The sequence below is a fragment of the Leopardus geoffroyi genome, chromosome B4 (assembly GCF_018350155.1).
Source record: "Leopardus geoffroyi isolate Oge1 chromosome B4, O.geoffroyi_Oge1_pat1.0, whole genome shotgun sequence".
Lineage (NCBI taxonomy): Eukaryota > Metazoa > Chordata > Mammalia > Carnivora > Felidae > Leopardus > Leopardus geoffroyi.
In genome coordinates, this window is record NC_059341.1 from 65547243 (window position 1) to 65567008 (window position 19766).

Sequence of the window (19766 nt, forward strand, 5' to 3'; positions counted from 1 at the left end):
AATTTCTCATTTTCAAATCTGGACACAACTTCTAACTATATTCATATAACATGTTGTCACGTCAATAAAAGCTTTCCGTCTACTTCACTCTAAGCACCAAGGTCATAGCATCATTTACTTCATCTGCAATCCATCTCTGAGAGGATAGATATGAGGCAAACATTTTGCAAGTAAAAGAACAAATGGTACATTAGACACAGTATAGTTGATGTCCAAGTCCCAACCTGTTCCGTGTCTTAACTCTAAGTAACTTAAAGTTACTTAAATTCTCTGGGCCTCAATTTCCACATTTATAAAGACATGATGTTGGACTATATTATTTTGGGGTTTTGTAGATTTCAGTGTAAACAATTACTGACAAATATCAACTCAGATGTTCTAAAATGTGATGATTTGGGGCGCCTGGGTGGCGCAGTCGGTTAAGCGTCCGACTTCAGCCAGGTCACGATCTCGCGGTCCGTGAGTTTGAGCCCCGCGTCGGGCTCTGGGCTGATGGCTCAGAGCCTGGAGCCTGTTTCCGATTCTGTGTCTCCCTCTCTCTCTGCCCCTCCCCCGTTCGTGCTCTGTCTCTCTCTGTCCCCAAAAAAATAAATAAACGTTGAAAAAAAAAATTAAAAAAAAAATGTGATGATTTAATAGCTAAAATGGCAGACAGGTGTGACAAAAGTGTAAAGTTCCACAGTTAAGACCTAAGTCAAAAGCATGACCTATAAATATCTTTGTACTTAGTCTATTTCTAATTTTGCTAGGTCATGACATCTTTCTATAAACAGTAACTACATCTACAAGTGAAGATTGCTTCCTTATAGAGAACTGAAACGTATCAAATACAGCAAAGTAATTTATTTGGGGATCATATTTCAAATTCAGATCACGTTTATACTCTAGTATTATTATTACTATGTTCCTCTGGGTTAAGGTTTTCTTCTTAGCATAGCAATTAAAAAAGTTGAATTCCCCACAGTGTTAACACTTCTGTCAACAAAAATGGCACAAGAGCAGCATCTTCACATTCTTTGAATTTTGAGAATCACCCTTTGGCTAACTTTAATTGCTAAGAACTAGTCCTATAAAATTTATCAGACTCGTTCTTTTTATTGGTAGGTAGAACATTCAAAGGATATTCAAAAGTTTTTATTTACAATGTCGCTGTCATTCTGAACATCAAAAGAATTACAATTCTGAGAACTTTTGGGTTATTCTTCATCTTTAAAATAATAGGTTGTGGGGTGCCTGCATGGCTTTCAGTTGGTTGAGCACCTGGCTCTTGGTTTCGGTTCAGGTTATGATCTCATGGCTTTGTTGATTCCTGCAACGGGCTCTGTGCTGGCCGTGCAAAGCCTACTTGGGATTCTGTCTCCCACTCTCTCTGCGCCTTCCCAACTCATCCTGTCTCTGTCTCTCTCAAAATAAATAAACTTAGGGGCGCCTGGGTGGCTCAGTCGGTTAAGTGTCCGACTTGGCTCAGGTCATGATCCAACAGTTTGTGAGTTTGAGCCCCATGTCGGGCTCTGTGCTGACAGCTCAGAGCCTGGAGCCTGCTTTGGATTCTGTGCTTCCTTCTCTCTCTGCCTCTCCTCGACTTGTGCTCTGTCTCTGTCTCTCTCAAAAATAAATAAAATGTAAAAAAAAAAAATTTTTTTAAATAAAAAAAATAATAAACTTAAAAAATTAAATAAAATAACATATTGCACCAAGCGATCTCAAAAGCCTTTCTGCCCCCAAATACTGCTTTCGATACATACAAAGAACAAATGTGCCCAGCATTGTGTTAAGAACTAGTGGGAACAAGAAAGCACACACAGCATTGTATCCTGCTCCCGCGAAGACCACATCTCTAGGATGAAATCAATGATACAAGACTGCTTTTAACCCACAAAAATGTAAGTTCATGATTCAACCTAACAGTAGAGGAGAGAATGGTTGCTGGATCAATACAATGAATTTTTTTTATATGGAATTTATTGTCAGTACCCATACAACACCCAGTGCTCATCCCAAAAGATGCCCTCTTCAATGCCCATCACCAACACCCCCCTCCCTCCCACCCCCCATCAACCCACAGTTTGTTCTCAGTTTTTAAGAGTCTCTTATGCTTTGGCTCTCTCCCACTCTAACCTCTTTTTTTTTTCCTTCCCCTCCCCCATGGGTTTCTGTTAAGTTTCTCAGGATCCACATAAGCGTGAAAACATATGGTATCTGTCCTTCTCTGTATGGCTTATTTCACTTAGCATCACACTCTCCAGTTCCATCCACATTGCTACAAAGGGCCATATTTCATTCTTTCTCATTGCCACGTAGTACTCCATTGTATATATAAACCACAATTTCTTTATCCATTCATCAGTTGATGGACATTTAGGCTCTTTCCATAATCTGGCTATTGTTGAGAGTGCTGCTATAAACATTGGGGTACAAGTGCCCCTATGCATCAGGACTCCTGTATCCCTTGGGTAAATTCCTAGCAGTGCTATTGCTGGGTCATAGGGTAGGTCTATTTTTAATTTTCTGAGGAACCTCCACACTGCTTTCCAGAGCGGCTGCACCAATTTGCATTCCCACCAACAGTGCAAGAGGGTTCCCGTTTCTCCACATCCTCTCCAGCATCTAGAGTCTCCTGATTTGTTCATTTTGGCCACCCTGACTGGTGTGAGGTGATATCTGAGTGTGGTTTTGATTTGTATTTCCCTGATGAGGAGTGATGTTGAGCATCTTGGCCATCTGGATGTCTTCTTTAGAGAAGTGTCTATTCTACAATGAATTTTTAACTTTAACAAAATCCCTTCTGTGACTCTGGTTTTCATTTGACTATTCTAATTACAGATTCACCTCTTTATTCTCTTTATTTACTTTTTACTGTACCGTTGAAAAAAGAAAACTCATGGGTTCGTAAACTGTAAATCAAACCATTTTTACTGTAGGTTTTTCCCAAGAAATGATCATTTGAACCAAGATCCTGTATCCACTCTTTAAAGAAGCTTGACAGAAACTGAAAAAGCATCTTTTCCAGTCATCTCATTTTATACCTGGAGAAACTGAGGTCCACAGAGTTTAAGTTACTTTTCTGGATGATAGCACAGTAGTGGTAACGTCAGGATAGGAGAGCTGTTCTTTATTCTCCAGAATAGAGCACACCTCGTCTAACATTTATTCACTCCGCCATTTGGTTAGCAAACACCATATGTCCCTCAACTCTGAGACAATGCTATCACGTGTTTGAAAGCTTCCCTTTGACCTTTGCAACCTCTGGCTTAGAGAAATGGCAGTAGTCTAAAATTGCTTTGACAAATCAAAAGATTTCTCACTAGCTGAAGCCACTATACACCTTGCAGATGGATGGCTTAACTTCGTTCAACTTCAAAGTGTTTATTTTGGGTGAGAATGGTAATTCAAATTGGCAGGACTGCCAGTTCACACACATGAGCTGCTGTCTTGCAGTTTGGTATTATCCAGACTCTGCTTGCTTGAAATGGGACTTATCAGGATTTTCTGGCAGTTGATACCTTTGTTGACAGAAAGTGCATGGAACCCCACTGCTTCAGTCATTTGCTCCTGCATATCAAAAATAGTTCCTACCTTACTTAAACACCCAGAAATATGAACGATAAGGGTGGATTATTTTATAGCACTATATCCATGAATAGAAGTCACTAGTCAGAAAGGAATTTGCTATTGCACCACTCTGAAAAGAAGCGATAATTACTAAAATGATATATCTATTTTAAAGTACTAAAATAGTTTTTTCAATAGCTAGTATTTAAGCTTGTGGGAATCAGAGAATTAAACCGTGATGATCTTAGGCAGAATGGAAGCTTTTACAATGTATCTCCTGAATCCTAAGAAATATTTCTTTGTAACTATTCCTTACATGTAGCCCAATGGAAGTTTAATATGAAAAAAATCCCAAAGTTATAAACGGAACAATATCAAGTATCAATATGTCAAAACAAAAATCCTATCGAAAAGTAAAAGAGAATGAGCAAACACACGACTCATTAAAAATTGATTATCAGAGTTACCAAATAATATATTAGAAATGCTTAATTTAGTGTCTATGGTGTTAACTAAATGATGCATTTACTTCCTCTGGTATAATCTAGCCAAAGTCTTAGTAAGTATGTGGGCAACTTCCAGGAAGCTGAAACCTCATGCTGTTGGTACGCTGAAATTTAAAAACCAGGTCCTTAGGGGCACCTGAGTGGCTCAGTCGGTTAAGAGTCTGACTTCGGCTCAGGTCATGATCTCATGGTTTGTGAGTTCCAGCCCCACATCAGGCTCTGTGCTGTCAGCGCAGAGCCTGGAGCCTGCTTTGGATTCTGTGTCTCCCTCTCTCTGCCCCTCCCCCACTCACGCTGTGTCTCTGCCTCACAAAGACAAATAAATGTTAAAAAAAACTTAAAAGAAAAATAAATAAAAAAAAAAAAAAGACCAGGTCCTTGGAGTGGGGGTTGGAGGCAGGTGGCTGGGGCCTCAGAAGAAGGAATATAAACTCATTGCACCAAGGCAGGGAATATAAACACACTGACCAAGGCAGGGCTGTTTTGGAGCTCTTCACCTTCACTGAGTCAGACTGGGAGGACACCAGTTTGATCAATTGCTTGTGATCTTAATACACAAGAAGGTATTGGGGCGCCTGGGTGGCTCAGTCGGTTAAGCGTCCGACTTCGGCTCAGGTCATGATCTTGCGGTCTGTGAGTTCGAGCCCTGCGTTGGGCTCTGTGCTGACAGCTCGGAGCCTGGAGCCTGCTTCGGATGGTGTGTCTTCCTCTCTCTCTGACCCTCCCCCGTTCATGCTCTGTCTCTGTCTCAAAAATAAATAAACGTTTAAAAAAAAAAAAAGAAGGTATTAAGATACCTTAATACACAAGGTATTAAGAAGAGTTTTTCTGGTAATGTGACCTGTAATAGGTGGGGAAAAAATAGAATCTGACCCTCTGTACATCTCTGAACAAAACCTCACATATTTAGGAGGATTCAGGTGTTTTATCCAAAAGCGAATCAGTGATTTGTGACTCTCTCTGCGACCACTTATCTCCCACATTCCTGAGTGTCACAATGAAAAGAAGAAAAGAAAACCAAACACCCTGGACCTTGCTAGAATTAAAAGAAGAATGGTATATCCTTGTTAAGATTAATGACAGGTTGACTAAACCTTCAATTCATATGGTGAACCAAAGAATGGACAAAGTCAAATGATAAAAATAACTGCAATTTAGTGGATGTGACAGAGTAGGCATTATATAAATATTATGATCTGTAATTTTCATAAAATTCCTCCAAATCACAGCATGCTAAAATCTCATTTGGAATCCTGACCTGTGACTCCTGTTTAAAATCAGAATTATCTGCTTCTAGTAGGATTTTTATTGGCCTTTCCATCAACAGTTATCTGTGTGTGGCTGCTTGTAGGCAGGCATGCTGTTACAACCAGTCTGCCAGCACTGAAAGAAAGTTTGTTACAACACAGAATGTTCAAAGCTCACTGTGTGGTGCATGGCCAACTAGCTAGGGGAAATGAACACTGTATGTTAACTATACTGAAATTAAAAATTAAAAAAAAAAAAAGTAAAAGGCTATAATTGTTTATCAATAGGAGAACGACAGATAATAATATGGTTAAAGTCAATTTTTTTTTTTTTAATTTATTAGAGAGAGTGAGAGCGCGAGTGCGTGTCTGCACATGTGTGCACACAAGTAGGGGAGGGGTAGAGAGAGAAGGAGAGAAAGAAAATCCCAAGCAGGCTCTGCAGTGCAGAACCTGATGCGGGGCTTGAACTCACAAACCAAGAGATCATGGCCTGAGCTCCAAGTCAGCCTCTTAACCGACTGAGCCACCCAGATGCCCCAAAGTGAATCTTTTTAAGATACTTCACCAACAAGTAATTCTAAGAGGCAGAGATTTTTTAAAAATATTTTTAAAATATTTACTTACTTTTGGGGCAGGGAGAGGGCAGAGAAAGGAGACACAGAATCTGAAGCAGGCTCCAACTCACATACTGTGAGATCATGACCTGAGCCGAAGACAGACACTTAACTATGTCACCCAGTTTTGCCCCCCAATTTTTTTTTTAAATGGGGCAATGTCTACTGATTATAGGTGTGGTTTTCTACTAACACACAGTTTACACGTGTATCACATGCAAGACCTACTGCCTATGGGACCAGTCTTCAAGGTATAACCAAGCATACTGAAATAGTGATCACCTCAATGGTTTAAAAAATACTACGGCTACATCTTCACATTCACCAACAATTGTGGGATTTCTAATGTTATGTATCAGAAATTGTGCAGTAAGGCCTCAGTCCGCTAAGTGCTTGGTCAGAGTCCATTCTAAGACCCAACAGGCACTTGATAAGAGATTGGTGGATAAGGAGGCGTCCTTCTTCCTCTTGTTATTTGAGATTTAGGTCTGGGCTTTTGTTTATCTCTCAGCTGATATATATCAAACAGTTGGGCCTTGTCTGTGATTAACCCAGAGAAAGCAGCAGAGGCAGCCTGTTATTGCACAGAACAAAAGGGGAGCCTCATTTGAGCTGGCAGAGGGACAAAAACTCTTTGCCAAGAGAAGGGCTTGTCTGTTACCCTGAAGTCAACATCAGTTCCTGAAGGTATCTGCAAACATCAGCCAAAGTCAACTGTTTGGTCTGCAAACAGAAGCATCATTGGAAAGTAGAACAAAGCTCTCCCACCTACATATCTTGTTCCTTCCAGGACAAGGAACATTAACCGAACAAAGATATGTCAGCATCTATTATACATCAAGAAACCAGAAGGTAGAGGAGGAGAAAATCTGTCCTTAAAAATCCTTTAGTTTTGCTTTCCTGTATTTTTCAGGTCCTCCAAAAGTATTCTGAATAGTCAACGCAGCCAGTAATAATCTGGTTGGCAGGTTAACAGTCATTTCTTTTGGATTTAGCTGGCTGTTCAAGATAAAATGCCAAATTACATTTCAAATCCATTATCAAGAGCAAACTCATTTTTAACATATGCCCAGAAGCCATTGGAACTTGGGTAGACACTCTTGACACCTAAGTGAGACATCTGGGTACCAGACTAAGATTGATAAAGGTGTTTAAGTCCTAGCGAAAATCATATGATGCTCAGATAGTCTGTACGTCCAAGACAGCCATAGACTTTAACCACAGGATAGCAACAAAGTCATCAGCTGCTTTATCCAAATACATCAACCTGCTCATTTTTTTTTTAAATAATGATGAATTACAAAACTTTTAATAGTAATTCTGACTATGATAAGAGTTTCTTTGACAAAGAGAAATGTCATATAATTATTGAGAAGTACAATTTTTAATCTGGGCCTATCTGCTAAGGGCATGGATAGGACAGGAGAAAATTGAGTCTGAAGAACTGAGACCTTTTCAAGGATTGTCATTGTGCTGTTTGACAATTCTAATGTGACATATACTCTTAAGAGCACTGGGCTGAGGGAGATGAGAGAGGGATGAAAACATGGCTGTATTTGCTTGGTTTGATGTTTGATTTGTTTGCTTTACTATCTTACTTACTGATGAGAGATTTCAAATTTTTTTTTAAATGTTTTTATTTATTTTTGAAGGAGACAGACAGAGCATGAGCGGGGGAGGAACAGACAGAGAGGGAGACACAGAATCCGAAGAGGGCTCCAGGCTCTGAGCTGTCAGCACAGAGCCTGATGCAGGGCTCGAACCCATGAACTGTGAGATCATGACCTGAGCTGAAGTCGGATGCTTAACTGACTGAGCCACCCAGGTGCCCCACTGATGAGAGATTTCAAACTGATGATCTGAAATCTCCAAGATTTAGCTTATAAAACATTTTTTAAAATCCAGATTTTATATACCCATTTATTTTTTAAATGTTTACTTTTGAGAGAGAGTGTGTGAGTGGAGGCGGGGCAGAGGGAGAGGGAGAAAGAATTCCAAATAGGCCCCATGCTGTCAGCACACAGCCTGATGCAGGGCTTGAACCCACGAACTGTGAGATCACAACCTGAGCCAAAATCAAGAGTCAGATGCTCAATTGACTGAGCTACCCAGGAAGCTCTTATATATCCATTTAAATACAACTTACACCTTTTAAATTTATGTGAAGAGACATTTACAAAATAATTTAATCCGTTAAACTACACGTTTGTTTCTATATTATTGGGGATCAAGAATTCCTGTCCCCCAAGAATTCTGATCCTCCCAGCTGGACTAAAAATCAAATTGACATGACACAGATTTAGAGGAGAAAATCAAATAGCGTATTTACAGAGAATCTACACATTCATGGAAATTCCAAAGACAGGCATAATGAAGTATATGAGTCATTCTGAACTAAGAAGAAGTGGGTAGGGGTCTGGGACTTCAGAGGAATATAATTTACAGGGCAGTAAGAAAAGAGCAGATGTTTGGTAATTAGATGTTTGTCCTGCCATACAGATGGGTCGGATAAAATTTATCTCTGCTAATAACCCTTATTTTGGAAAGACCCCTAATTTAGGGTATTCTATGTAGTTAACGAAGGGGCAAAATTTTCTCTAGAGCCCACATGATCTTGATTGCCTTCAGCTCAAAATAATCTTCATGTCAAGGTGGGCCCTCTTAGGGTGGTCTATCCTTGACCCCCACAATATCTAAAATGTACCACATAAAAAATGCAATTATAACTGATAGTATAACATTGCTGTAAATATTGCCAATTCCATTACATATGGTGTACAGGAGTAAATTTTGTCGCCCCAAGGAATGCCTCTTTGACATATTATTTTAAGCTGGTTATTTTTAAGAAGCAGCGAACACAGGAGAAGGTCTGCAAACCAAGTGGAAGTTACACTTTTGTAAGAGACATTTACATTTGTAAGGGAAATCTCCATTTGTGAAGGTGTCTCCTAGCTATATTGGCAAGTGGGGGAAGACTCTAAATCTCTAAAAAATTATCAATGGAGAAAGCATGAACTTAAAACTGCATAACAGCCTTATTCTTGTTTACTGTGGTTTGCCTGGTAACTTTGCTAACTCCCACCCCCAACATCTTCTTGGTCTCTGACTGAAGATGATATTTAAGGTGATAGCTTTAGCCATTTTGGGGAGTTACTCAGTTTATTAAGCTTTTGTTTGACTTTCTCCTGCTAGTCTGTCTCAAGTCAATTTGATTGTTAGACCAGCCAGAAGAATCTTGAAGGGCACAGAAAAAATTTTCCTCTCCATCAACAGACTTCAATATTGCTTATGTTTACATATCAAATGTGAAGAATTTAAATAATTAACCAAATACATGTGTTTGAAATTGATGATTCAATTGTCTTTATATTTCTGGAAAAACCACTCTGTAGGTTGAATTATGTGACTACTTCTATCAGGTTTTGGTATTGTTTACACTATCTTCCAGCTTTATATTAAATTATTTTCCAGAAATAAAGAACTACATTTAAATTACAATTTTAAAAAGTAGTTCTGGCTTGCTTTGGATCTATATTCTCACACACGAAAAAACTTATTTGATAATCAGGGAAACTAGACCCTAGTTTAAGTAATCTTAATTATTTAAATAATCATCTAGCATTATGCACACAGCTAGACCAAATAAATCCTTTTCTGTCATGAATATTCAGAATAAGGGATGAATGAGCACAAGTAAATAGAATGAATATATATAATTAAGGAAATGCAGATTCAAAAAAGTTCTGAAGTTTGATATCTAGATATGTGTAAAATGAAATTCAGTAACACCATATTTTTTAATACTCAACAAGATAGATATATTTGAATATATTAAAATTTTACATAGAGACATTCTTTTTCCAGAGAGTAGGTGTACTGATATTCAGTACAGCCCCCCCCCCCCCCCCCCCCACCCCATAACATTACTCTCAACCCTGTGGCTAATTAGGACACAAGACTGATAAGTACAGCTTTTCTTTTTAAGGTAGTTTGCTTTCTCTGACCACTCAAATCCACCCCGGTTAGATTTACAGTAATAAGTGACAATGGAAGTTTCTTTTAAGACAGTTATAAATTTTAGTTTATATAATTATATTATACAGTCATCAAAACACATTTGCTATACTATGACATGTGGAGAAAATGAAGTTTGAATAATTTGCAAGGGAAATGTGGTAACCATTTGCTTCTCTAACTGGCATCTATGGGCACAAAATACAAGAATAAGAAAATCATCCTAAACAAAAAGGCAAAATTCTAGGGTGGTCTTCAATTATGGTGATAAGATTAATATGACTATATTGAAAAATGACAGAGATGAACCAGTAACAGAATGAGGAGCTGAAGATGGAGAGGGACATTCAAACACCTACTCATCCTTTAAAAGCTCCTTCAATGTAACTTTCCAGTTAACTTTTTCCAACCTTCAGGCAACTCAATGCCTTGGTCTTTCATACCTTTTACACTTCTTATCAAATGGACTGTGACTTTTCTCTTCAGGTGCCTGTCTCTCCTACTAAACCTGGAGTTCCTCCAGGGCAAAGATAGATCTCATCTCCCTTTGAAATTTCAGAAATTTAAACAGTGCTTTGAATATAGCAGGCATTCAAGGAATAAATACAGTGTTGGGTAAGAGGAAAGATAGACTAAGTGGTAAAATACCAAGAAAGCTGGACTAGTTTCCTTCCTCAAATTTCTGATAACTCGTTCTGTACTTGTGGGAGAATCACTGTCTGCTTAATTTCTTCAAGAATGAAGGAGACTGCTAACAGAGGCTGCCTAGAGATGTTTGTGTTTGGCCCGAAGTGTCTTCCAGAAGTTTGAATCTTATCGCTCTTGGAACAAGCATTTTTCCCGCCATTCTCTTCTCTGACGGTTTCTGCCATTCCACATGGTCTTACACCTGTCCACAAGAAGTCCAATCTGAAGTCTGGAGGCATTCTAATTTCTGACCTCTAAAGTTATTTCCACCTCTTCTCCTTTAAGAGAACAAAGACTGAGGAAAGAGGGGGAAAGAAATGAAAGGAAGGAAGGAGGGGAAGATAGAAGCCAGGAGAATAATATGGAGGAACAGAGAACAGTGATAAATCTTTGGTAGAAATTTCAAACCTTGCCTGTTAATAACCATTGGTTTTATTTGTCACATCCAAAGGTTTTCCAAAAGTGTGTCAATGAGGGAGGTGGAACATACAGATTTGACAGCCATGTCACATCAATTGCTAAGAAGTTACCCATATTAATTGGAAAGCAGGGGCTCATCACAATGAGTGTGCTTGTAGGAGAGGTGTTAAATCAAAGAAGGCAGCTAATGCTTTTTGGTAAATTTATAATTCTATGATTGTCACATAAGTCTTTTGGAATCTGAAATTCCTGGCAGAGTGTATCCTACTGATTGCAATGACTTATCAAATATTTTAACTGTTACACTTCTCACTCTAAATAAATAAAAAATAATTTGAAAAAAATTTTCTCCATTCAAAAAAAAAAAAAAAAGAAAAAAGAAATGCTGAAGCTTTGGAATAGCTTCCAAGAAAACAAAGGAATTGTTTCTTCTTTGAAAAGGGATGTGTATAGAAAAAAATATGCTTGTACCCTAACTATCCACACTTTGATGGTAATTAACAGAAATTCAGATCTGGTGGTGTGCTGGTGAATGTTTATTTAACAACCAACTTTCTAGGGGCAAGGGAGTTGGGAGACCTCTGACTTGCAGCATTTGCCAGTTTCTATGATATAAATACTCCCAGTGGCTGATTTCAAGTTACCAACATGAGGTCACTGCCTATGGAGTTAAGAGATGCTGACGATCGTTTTTGCTGGCTCTAGCACAAGATAGAGGGTACAATTTTATGTTTCCTCTCCTACCTTGGATTTTACTACTCTTAGGCTAGCATAATATTGTTTAAGAAACCTAAAGAAAGCGCCACGTCCCATGGAAAATGCTGCTGCAAGCAGACGTTAATCCTGTATGTAAGAGATCTGACACCTGACAAGTATGCTGTACCTGACAGTCTCTCTGAATGATAAACTCTGCAGGTGCTCCTGTGTGAATGCAATCTCGCTGAGGCAGCTCCAGGTGGATAGGGCCACTGCCACAATTTCATCAACAAAGCAAGTGACTCATTCTATGCCATTGCTATATGCAGACCAAGGGAAGTCCTTCTCAAAACTGATCTCAGTGTCAAGTTAGTAAAGGGACAAAGTCACTGGTGCATGCAGTTTTTCTCCTAAGTAGATTGAAAAAATTTAGCTAGGCTAACCTGAGTCAACCATAATGCCAAGGATACTGCTCATGTGGCCAATTCATTTTTGGCTCTTATACTCTCTGGGGGACAGAATACCTCAAATAAACTTGTAGCAATTAAGATATTTGCTAACATTTATGACCTTCTTATTCAGCTTAGATTCACACTTGTTAGAACCAGTCAACACCTGTCTTAAAATCTTTTTTAGAGAAGCTGTGGTCAAAAATAAGCAACTGCTCAGCAGACACTTCTATTGTCATGGAAACTGAGGCTATTTGATTGCAGGTTCCCTAGAGGTCTTCTCTTAGATTCTGCGCCTTTGTCCTAGCACAGGTCCTAGAGGCTTTTATACTCATAGTGACAACATCTACCCTGATTTGCCTACAATGCCATCTCCTCTCATGGAAATTTCTCTCATTTCTTAGGCTTCATCCTTTGTACCTTCTCTGTTTATATGAAATGCAGTGTAGAGTTCCACCTGCACAGAACTTCTAAAACAAAAACAAGGAGACACGGATGCAGTACTTTAAGACTTGAATGTGACTTTAAATTGGCTTACCTACCCTGTGAGGTTACAAGACTGTGAAGGACAGACGTTTTATCCACACGAGCACAGTCTGTAGAAATGTGACAAACATTAATGTATTCATTTATAAATGTATTTGGCTTTGGAGACAGCCTTCCTGGATCTGAATTCCAGCTTTGTCTCTTACTAGTTACATGATGTTGGGGAAAAATCATTAATCTAAGCCCGTCATCTACAAGATAGAGAAAGCTTACTTTACAAGGGTCTCAGTTTAAGAATACACTGAGAAAATCCTCATAAAGCATTCAGAACAGTTTCTAGAACATAATACACAATGAATGTCAGTTATTATTATTGTAAATTAGATATACAGGTGAAATAAGAACAGATACTTAAGCATATAATATGGCATTCAATTTTGTAGATTTTTTGCTATGTTCTGCTTCTGAAAGTAGTTCAAATCAGTGGTTTGGATTGGTTTTGCAAACGCTGTTTGAAATGGTTTCATACTGATGGGAGTGTATTCAGGTATCACATCTTCTGGAAAATGTGTGTGAACCAGGGCACTGCTACACTCAGACCATGCAAATCTTTTATTCTTCATTCATAAGGGGAAACTACACAAAGAAATTTGTTACTCAACGTTTTTATATTATTTACCTTCTCAATACACCCTTCCCATTGATATTATAATTCTTCTTCACACAGAACTCATATATCTATCCTCCCATACTAGCTAATCTTGCTTACAGAAGAAAAAAATTAACTCCTTAAGGTGACCTTCAAGGCCCCCCCCAATCTGGCCTTAGCCTATGTTTCCAACTTCTGTTTGATCACTTCCCATCACAAATTTGAGACTGTTGCCAGACTTGATTATTCACTCAGTTCATCACTTTTTCATTTGCTCATTTATTTTTTTAATTCAAATGCTTTATACTTGCTTACTATATGTCAGAAACTTTGCTAGGTGTCAAGGATTAAAGATAAACAGAATGTGTAGACATGTTTGCATTTGTAGAGAAATGAGCTCAACATGCAAAAGAAGAGGAAGCAGAGAGAAGATAGAAATTTTAAAAAAGGGTGAGGGGCACCCAGGTGGGGGGCCCAGTCCATCAAGTGTCTAACTCTTGATCTCGGGTCAGGTCATGATCTCTTGGTTCATAAGATCCAGTCCCACGTTGGGCTGAGAACTGGCAGAGGAGCCTGCTTGGGATTCTTTCCCTGTCTCTGCCCCTCCCCCATTCATTCTCCCTTCCCCCCACCCCCCAAATAAATAAACTTAAAAAAAAAAAAAAGAGTCCCAGGGATGCTGAATTTCTGTCCTAGTCCTTGAGGTCATGGTTCCTCGTGTACTTCCTTTACTTTCACAAGTGACTGTCAACATATCACCCACATGAGCCAATGAATCCTTATTTGGCTTGAGTGAGTTTGAGTTGAGTATCTGTCATTTTGAGTTGAAAAAGTCCAGATACATCTGCCACTTTAAGAACTCTGATGTACACAGCCAGGCAAGGGGAGCTACAGAGAAATTTTGAGATGCAAAATGTTTTTAATTTTTTGAGTGTTTATTTTTATTTATTTTGAGAGAGAGAGAGGGAGGGACGGGAGAGAATGTTAGCAATGCAGGGGCAGAGAAAGAGAGAGAGAGAGATAATGAATCCCAAGCAGGCTCCATGGTCAGTGCAGAGCCCGATGTGGGGCTCGAGCCCACTAACTGTGAGATCATAACCTGAGCCAAAATCAAGACTCGGATGCTTAGCCGACTGGGCCACCCAGCTGTCTCCAAAATGTTTTTATTTTTATTTACTTTATTTATTTATTTTTCCCCCAAAATGTTTTCAAGTAGAACAAAATGTGTTATTAGATCAAAAGTGCAATAAAAAAAGCAGTTCTAGTGAACTGTACAGGACAGATTCAAAGAGATCATATAGGCACCTCTTCTGCTGTTCAAGAATTTAGTCCTTAGTCCTTAGAGAATTTCTGACTATTGAAATAATCCACCAAGGCCTAGTTCATTTGGCACCTCTTCTATAGTGTCTTTCAGATCCCAGTCAGCTGGCATGAATTGTCCTTTGTTCTGCATTCCTGCAGCACCTCACTTGTACTTCTGATACCATGGCATCAGAATCACCAGGAGGGCTTGTCAAAACGAGATTGCTGGGCCCCACCCTGAGAGTTTCTGATTCGTAAGGTCTGGGTGGGACCCAGGTGATGCAGATGCTAATGCTCCAGGGGCCCACTGCTCTAATAAATACATTTCACTGTAGCTGTGTTCTAGTGCTTTTACCCATCTGCATTCCCTACTATGTTAAAAATCCCCAAAAGATTTTCTTATTCATCTTTGTAAAATTCTCAGTAGCTAACATAATTCTTACACAAAACTGGTATTTGATATGCATTACTGTGTGATTAACTTTGGAGATTAAACATTTTACCATGATAAATTCTCTCAGTTACCATCTAGATTCCCTCAAAAATGAACTGTAACTAGAGAAAATAACAAAAGGCAGAATATGTCCTGACCTCTCATGGGCTGTCTAATTTTGATTACATCTTCTGATTTCTTTTAATCCTTGCACATAAAGAACAATGATTATTTTCAAATACAAGAAAGCTTGAGATGCATGATTTTAAAGAAGTTAAAACTAGCATTTTTCTTTCTCCTGCATGTGTTTCTATTTTCTCTTGATTTAGTTGGCATCTGACAGCCCAAAGGAGAAAACAACTCAAGCATTTTTTCATCCCACTACTTAGAAATGCGGCTCAAACTAACTTCTTTGGTAGCTGTTCTTATGGTAAAACATTCTGTTCCTTTAGGCTTTGTTGCCTTACAGCTATTTAAAAACACTTAGGAATAAATTTGACCAACTAGGTAAAAGACCTGTATACTAACAATGATAAGACATTGATAAAAACAAACTGAAGAAACAAATAAATGAAAAGATATACCATACTCAGGAATTGGCAGAATTAACATCGTTAAAATGTCCATTCTGCCCAAGGCGATCTACAAATTCAATGCAATTCCTAGCAAATTTTCAATGGCATTTTTCACAGAAATAGAACAAACAATTCTACAAATTGTATGGAATCACATAAGATCCCAAACAGCCAAAGAAATCTTGAGAAGGAAGAACAAAGCTGGAGGCATCACACTCCCTGATTTCAAACTATGTTACAAAGCTGTATTAATCAAAATAGCATGTGGTACTGGCATAAAAACAGACACATAAGTCATTGGAACAGAATAAAGAGTCCAAAAATAAACTTGAGCATATACAGTCAATTCATTTGCAACAAAGAAGTCAAGAATACTTGGGGAAAGTGGTGAAAGGAGAAAGGAAAGAGGAAAGATAGATTCAGAAGAACTGAATAGACATTTTTCTAAAGAAGACAGAGATGGCCAATAGGCACATGAAAAAATGCTCGTTACTAATCACCAAGGAAATGCAAATCAAAATGACATATCACCTCACACCTATTAAATAGCTATCATCAAAAAGATAAGAAATAATAAGTGTTGGTGAGGATATGGAGAAGAGGCAAACCTTGTGCTGTGCCTGTGGAATGTAAGTTGGCACAAACAATACGGAAAACATTATGGAGGTTCCTCAAAAAATTAAACAGAGAGCTACCATATGATCTAGCTATTTCACTTCTGAGTATTTATCCAAAGAAAATGAAAACACTAACTTGAAAAGATATATGCACTCCCATGTTCACTGAAGCATTATTCATAATAGCCAAGAAATGGAAACAATCTATGGAAACAATCTGAGTATCTACTGACAAATGAATGGATAAGAAAATCTGGTATATATACGTGGAATATTATTCAGCAACAATAAAGAATGAAATATCTTCCCTGGCAACATCATGGATGGACTGTGAGAGACTTATGCTAAGTGAAATAAGTCAGAGAAAGATAAATACTGTATGATCTCACTTATAAATGGAATCTAAAAGAAACAAAACAAAAACAAAAACGAAGCTCATAGGGACTGGCTCAGTCAGTAGAACATCTTGGGGTTGTAAGTTCAAGCCCCATGTTGGGTATAGAGATTACTTTTAAAACAAAACAAAACAAATAAACTGATACAGAGTACAGATTGGTGGGGTTTCCAGGGGCGGGGGGGCAAAATGGGTGTATGTGGAAAAGTTATAAACCTCCAGTTATAAAATAAGTAAGTCCAAAGAAAACCATAATGGAAATAAATTTTCATATGCCATAAATAAATAAACAAACATATAAATAAGTCAGTCAGTCAGTGCTGGAGATGTAACATACAGCATGGCAACTATAGTTAATAATACAATACTACATATTTGAAAGTTGCTAAGAGAAAAAAATCATAAAAGTTCTCATCACAAGGAAAAAGAATTTTGTGACTATGTATGGTGATGAACATTAGACTTATTCTGGTGACCGTCTGTAAAATATACAAATATCTAATCATTACTTTGTACACCTAAAACAAATACAATTATACTTTAATAAAATATAACAAAAACACTAGGTTTACAATTATTTTTTTAACCACATCATTAAGTTAGATTTTAATGAATTAAAAATAGCATGGAGCCTGCCTTAAACCCTGGGAGATAGGGAAGGCCAGTCTGCATGGACTTCTGGGTGTTCAGGTTAGATCTCTGTTTTATTGGAACTGACATCCTCGCTCTTGTGAACTAATGTGGGTAGCTTCTGGAATCAAACATGCCTAGAAACAACATTCTGTTCTTACTTTACCTCTCTCATTGTCTCTACATTGTGCTTCTTATATTTAGAGTGATCTTTATAATTCTTATAGGACCTCTAGGTAGTGGGGTAGAGTTTTAGAAAATCTGGATGTAGTATATAAGGTACACAGAGGAAAGATCTGTAGAGTGGCATTACCTTAAGCATCCTGTGACGTTGTAAAATATATCAAAATCGAGCAAACCGTTTGCTTTGGGGTAGTCTCCTTCTGGCCAACCAGAGAAGGGGATGATGATATTCTCAGTCAGGATGAGCAAGGCTTCTGTTATCATGAGATTCTTGAGTTTGTCATTAGATGACAAATTCCACAGCAAACCTAGAAAAACAAAGAGTACTATCAAAACAGGGATGGGTCAAATAACTGCTGAAAAGAGGAGTTACAGCCAGCACTCCTAGGGCTGTGGCTAGGTATTTGGCGGGGGGGGGGGGGGGGGGGGGGGGGGGAGTGAGAGAGATAGCCCCTTTCCCAACCAAAAGAATTGGTTTAGAGTTCTTTAGATGGCAATGAAACTGATCCATAATCAGCAGGGGTGGGGTGGGGGGAATTATGATATAAAATTATGCAGGTTTAAATTAATCAGGAATGATAATGGAAGCTAGAAATCCTTAAACATTTATTGCCATTTCTCTTAAATGATCCTACCGTTAAGCTGACGTCACATACATAATAAATTCTGGTCTCACCAACATGAAGGCCCGAAATGACCCTACTGCAATAAAGACTTCAATGTTTTTATTGTTATTTATTTAATTTTGTAAAAAAAGATTTTATTTTTTTTAAAGTTATCCCTACAACCTACGTGGGGCTTGAAATGCACAACCATGAGATCAAGAATTGAATACTCTACCGACAGAGCCAGACAGGTATCCCAAGATTTCAATGTTTTTTGTTGTTGTTTTTTTTTTTAATGTTTATTTATTTTTGCAGGAGAGACAGAGCATGAGCAGGGGAGGGGCAGAGAGAGAGGGAGACACAGAATCTGAAATGGGCTCAAGGCTCTGAGCCGTCAGCCCAGAGCCTGATGTGGGGCCTGAACTCACAAACCGCAAGATCATGACCTGAGCCAAAGTCAGATGCTTACCCAAATGAGCCACTCAGGCACCCCAAGACATCAATGTTTTTAATGTTTACTTATTTTGAGAGAGAGAGCAAGAGAGCAGGGGAGGGGCAGGGTGAGAGGGGGAGAGAGAATACCAAGCACGTTCTGCGTGTCAGCGCAGAGCCTGATGCGGGGCTCCAACTCACAAACCACGAGGTCAGGACCCGAGCCAAAATAAAGAGTTGGATGCTTAACAGACTGAGCCACCCAGGTGCCCCAAGACCTCAATGCTTTTAAAGGGTCATATAAAGGGAATATCTCCCTCCGCCTCCTGCTCCCCACTACCTGAAACTTCCACCTGATATTTGCCTCCCAGTAACAGCACGGATGGCCTACAGAGCCTTTGCTTATACCCATGCCTATCACCAGTAGGCTGATCAACATCGCCAATTAATATTTATTAAATCCTACCCAATGACAGACTTTATGTCCTCCTGGAATTTACACTGGCTACCTCATGTATTTCTTATATTATAGTTTGGTAGTGAAGGAGATACAAGAGTATTTTTAATCTATCTACCAACATGTATGGCCTAAACATTGGTCTAAGGCTGGTACAACATTTACTTATTTAACTTTCCCTTTCCTCTTGAAACTTCTCCCCTTAACCCACCATTAAAGAAAAAGGCCATACAAGCCAACTGAGAAAGAAATTAAGATAATAGAATACTGTACTTTCCAGGGCATTTGTGAGACAGAGCCTGAGGCTGGGTAGTCAGAGAGGATACAAAGTGGCACATCCATTTAGGATTGGTTTTTCTTACAAATTTGGCATTCAAATACTTCTGATTCAGTGGAAGGAGGGCACACCTCCTGCTTGCTATTCCAGTGACTCCCAGCAGGTGTCAAGTTGCATTGCCTTCTTTCATACCTCAGCAAATGACTCTAACTCCCTAGCATCCAGGAAGGCAGAGAGAGGAGGTAGAAAGAGATGGGAATCTTCGTTTTCTTCCCTACTCACTCCGCCATTGCCCAGTCAGTAATTCTCACTTTTAAAATGTACTCTTTTGTCTGCATACGAGAGAGAGGAAGCATAGGTATACAGGACAGTCTACCTTATGAAACAAGGAAAGGTGCTTTTGGTTTTTTTGGCTGAATTATGTGGTGATATCATCTCCCCTGATTTAATGACTGAAATAATTGCACACGTAAAGGTTGATAATTATTCAACCATAGTTCTATTTGGACCACCATTTAGAACACTCTAGGCCAAATGC

At 38.7% G+C, this 19766-nt stretch overlaps 1 protein-coding gene across 2 annotated transcripts in view; it reads right to left on the reverse strand.

The window, feature by feature from the left end:
* The window catches only part of PKP2 (plakophilin 2), a 95083-nt gene that overhangs the window by 22084 nt on the left and 53233 nt on the right, over positions 1-19766 (reverse strand). For both annotated transcript variants that reach the window (XM_045463082.1, XM_045463083.1), the window contains exon 6: positions 17588-17765. In XM_045463082.1, coding sequence (XP_045319038.1) covers positions 17588-17765 — 178 coding nt within the window. The remainder of the gene's footprint in view (positions 1-17587; positions 17766-19766) is intronic.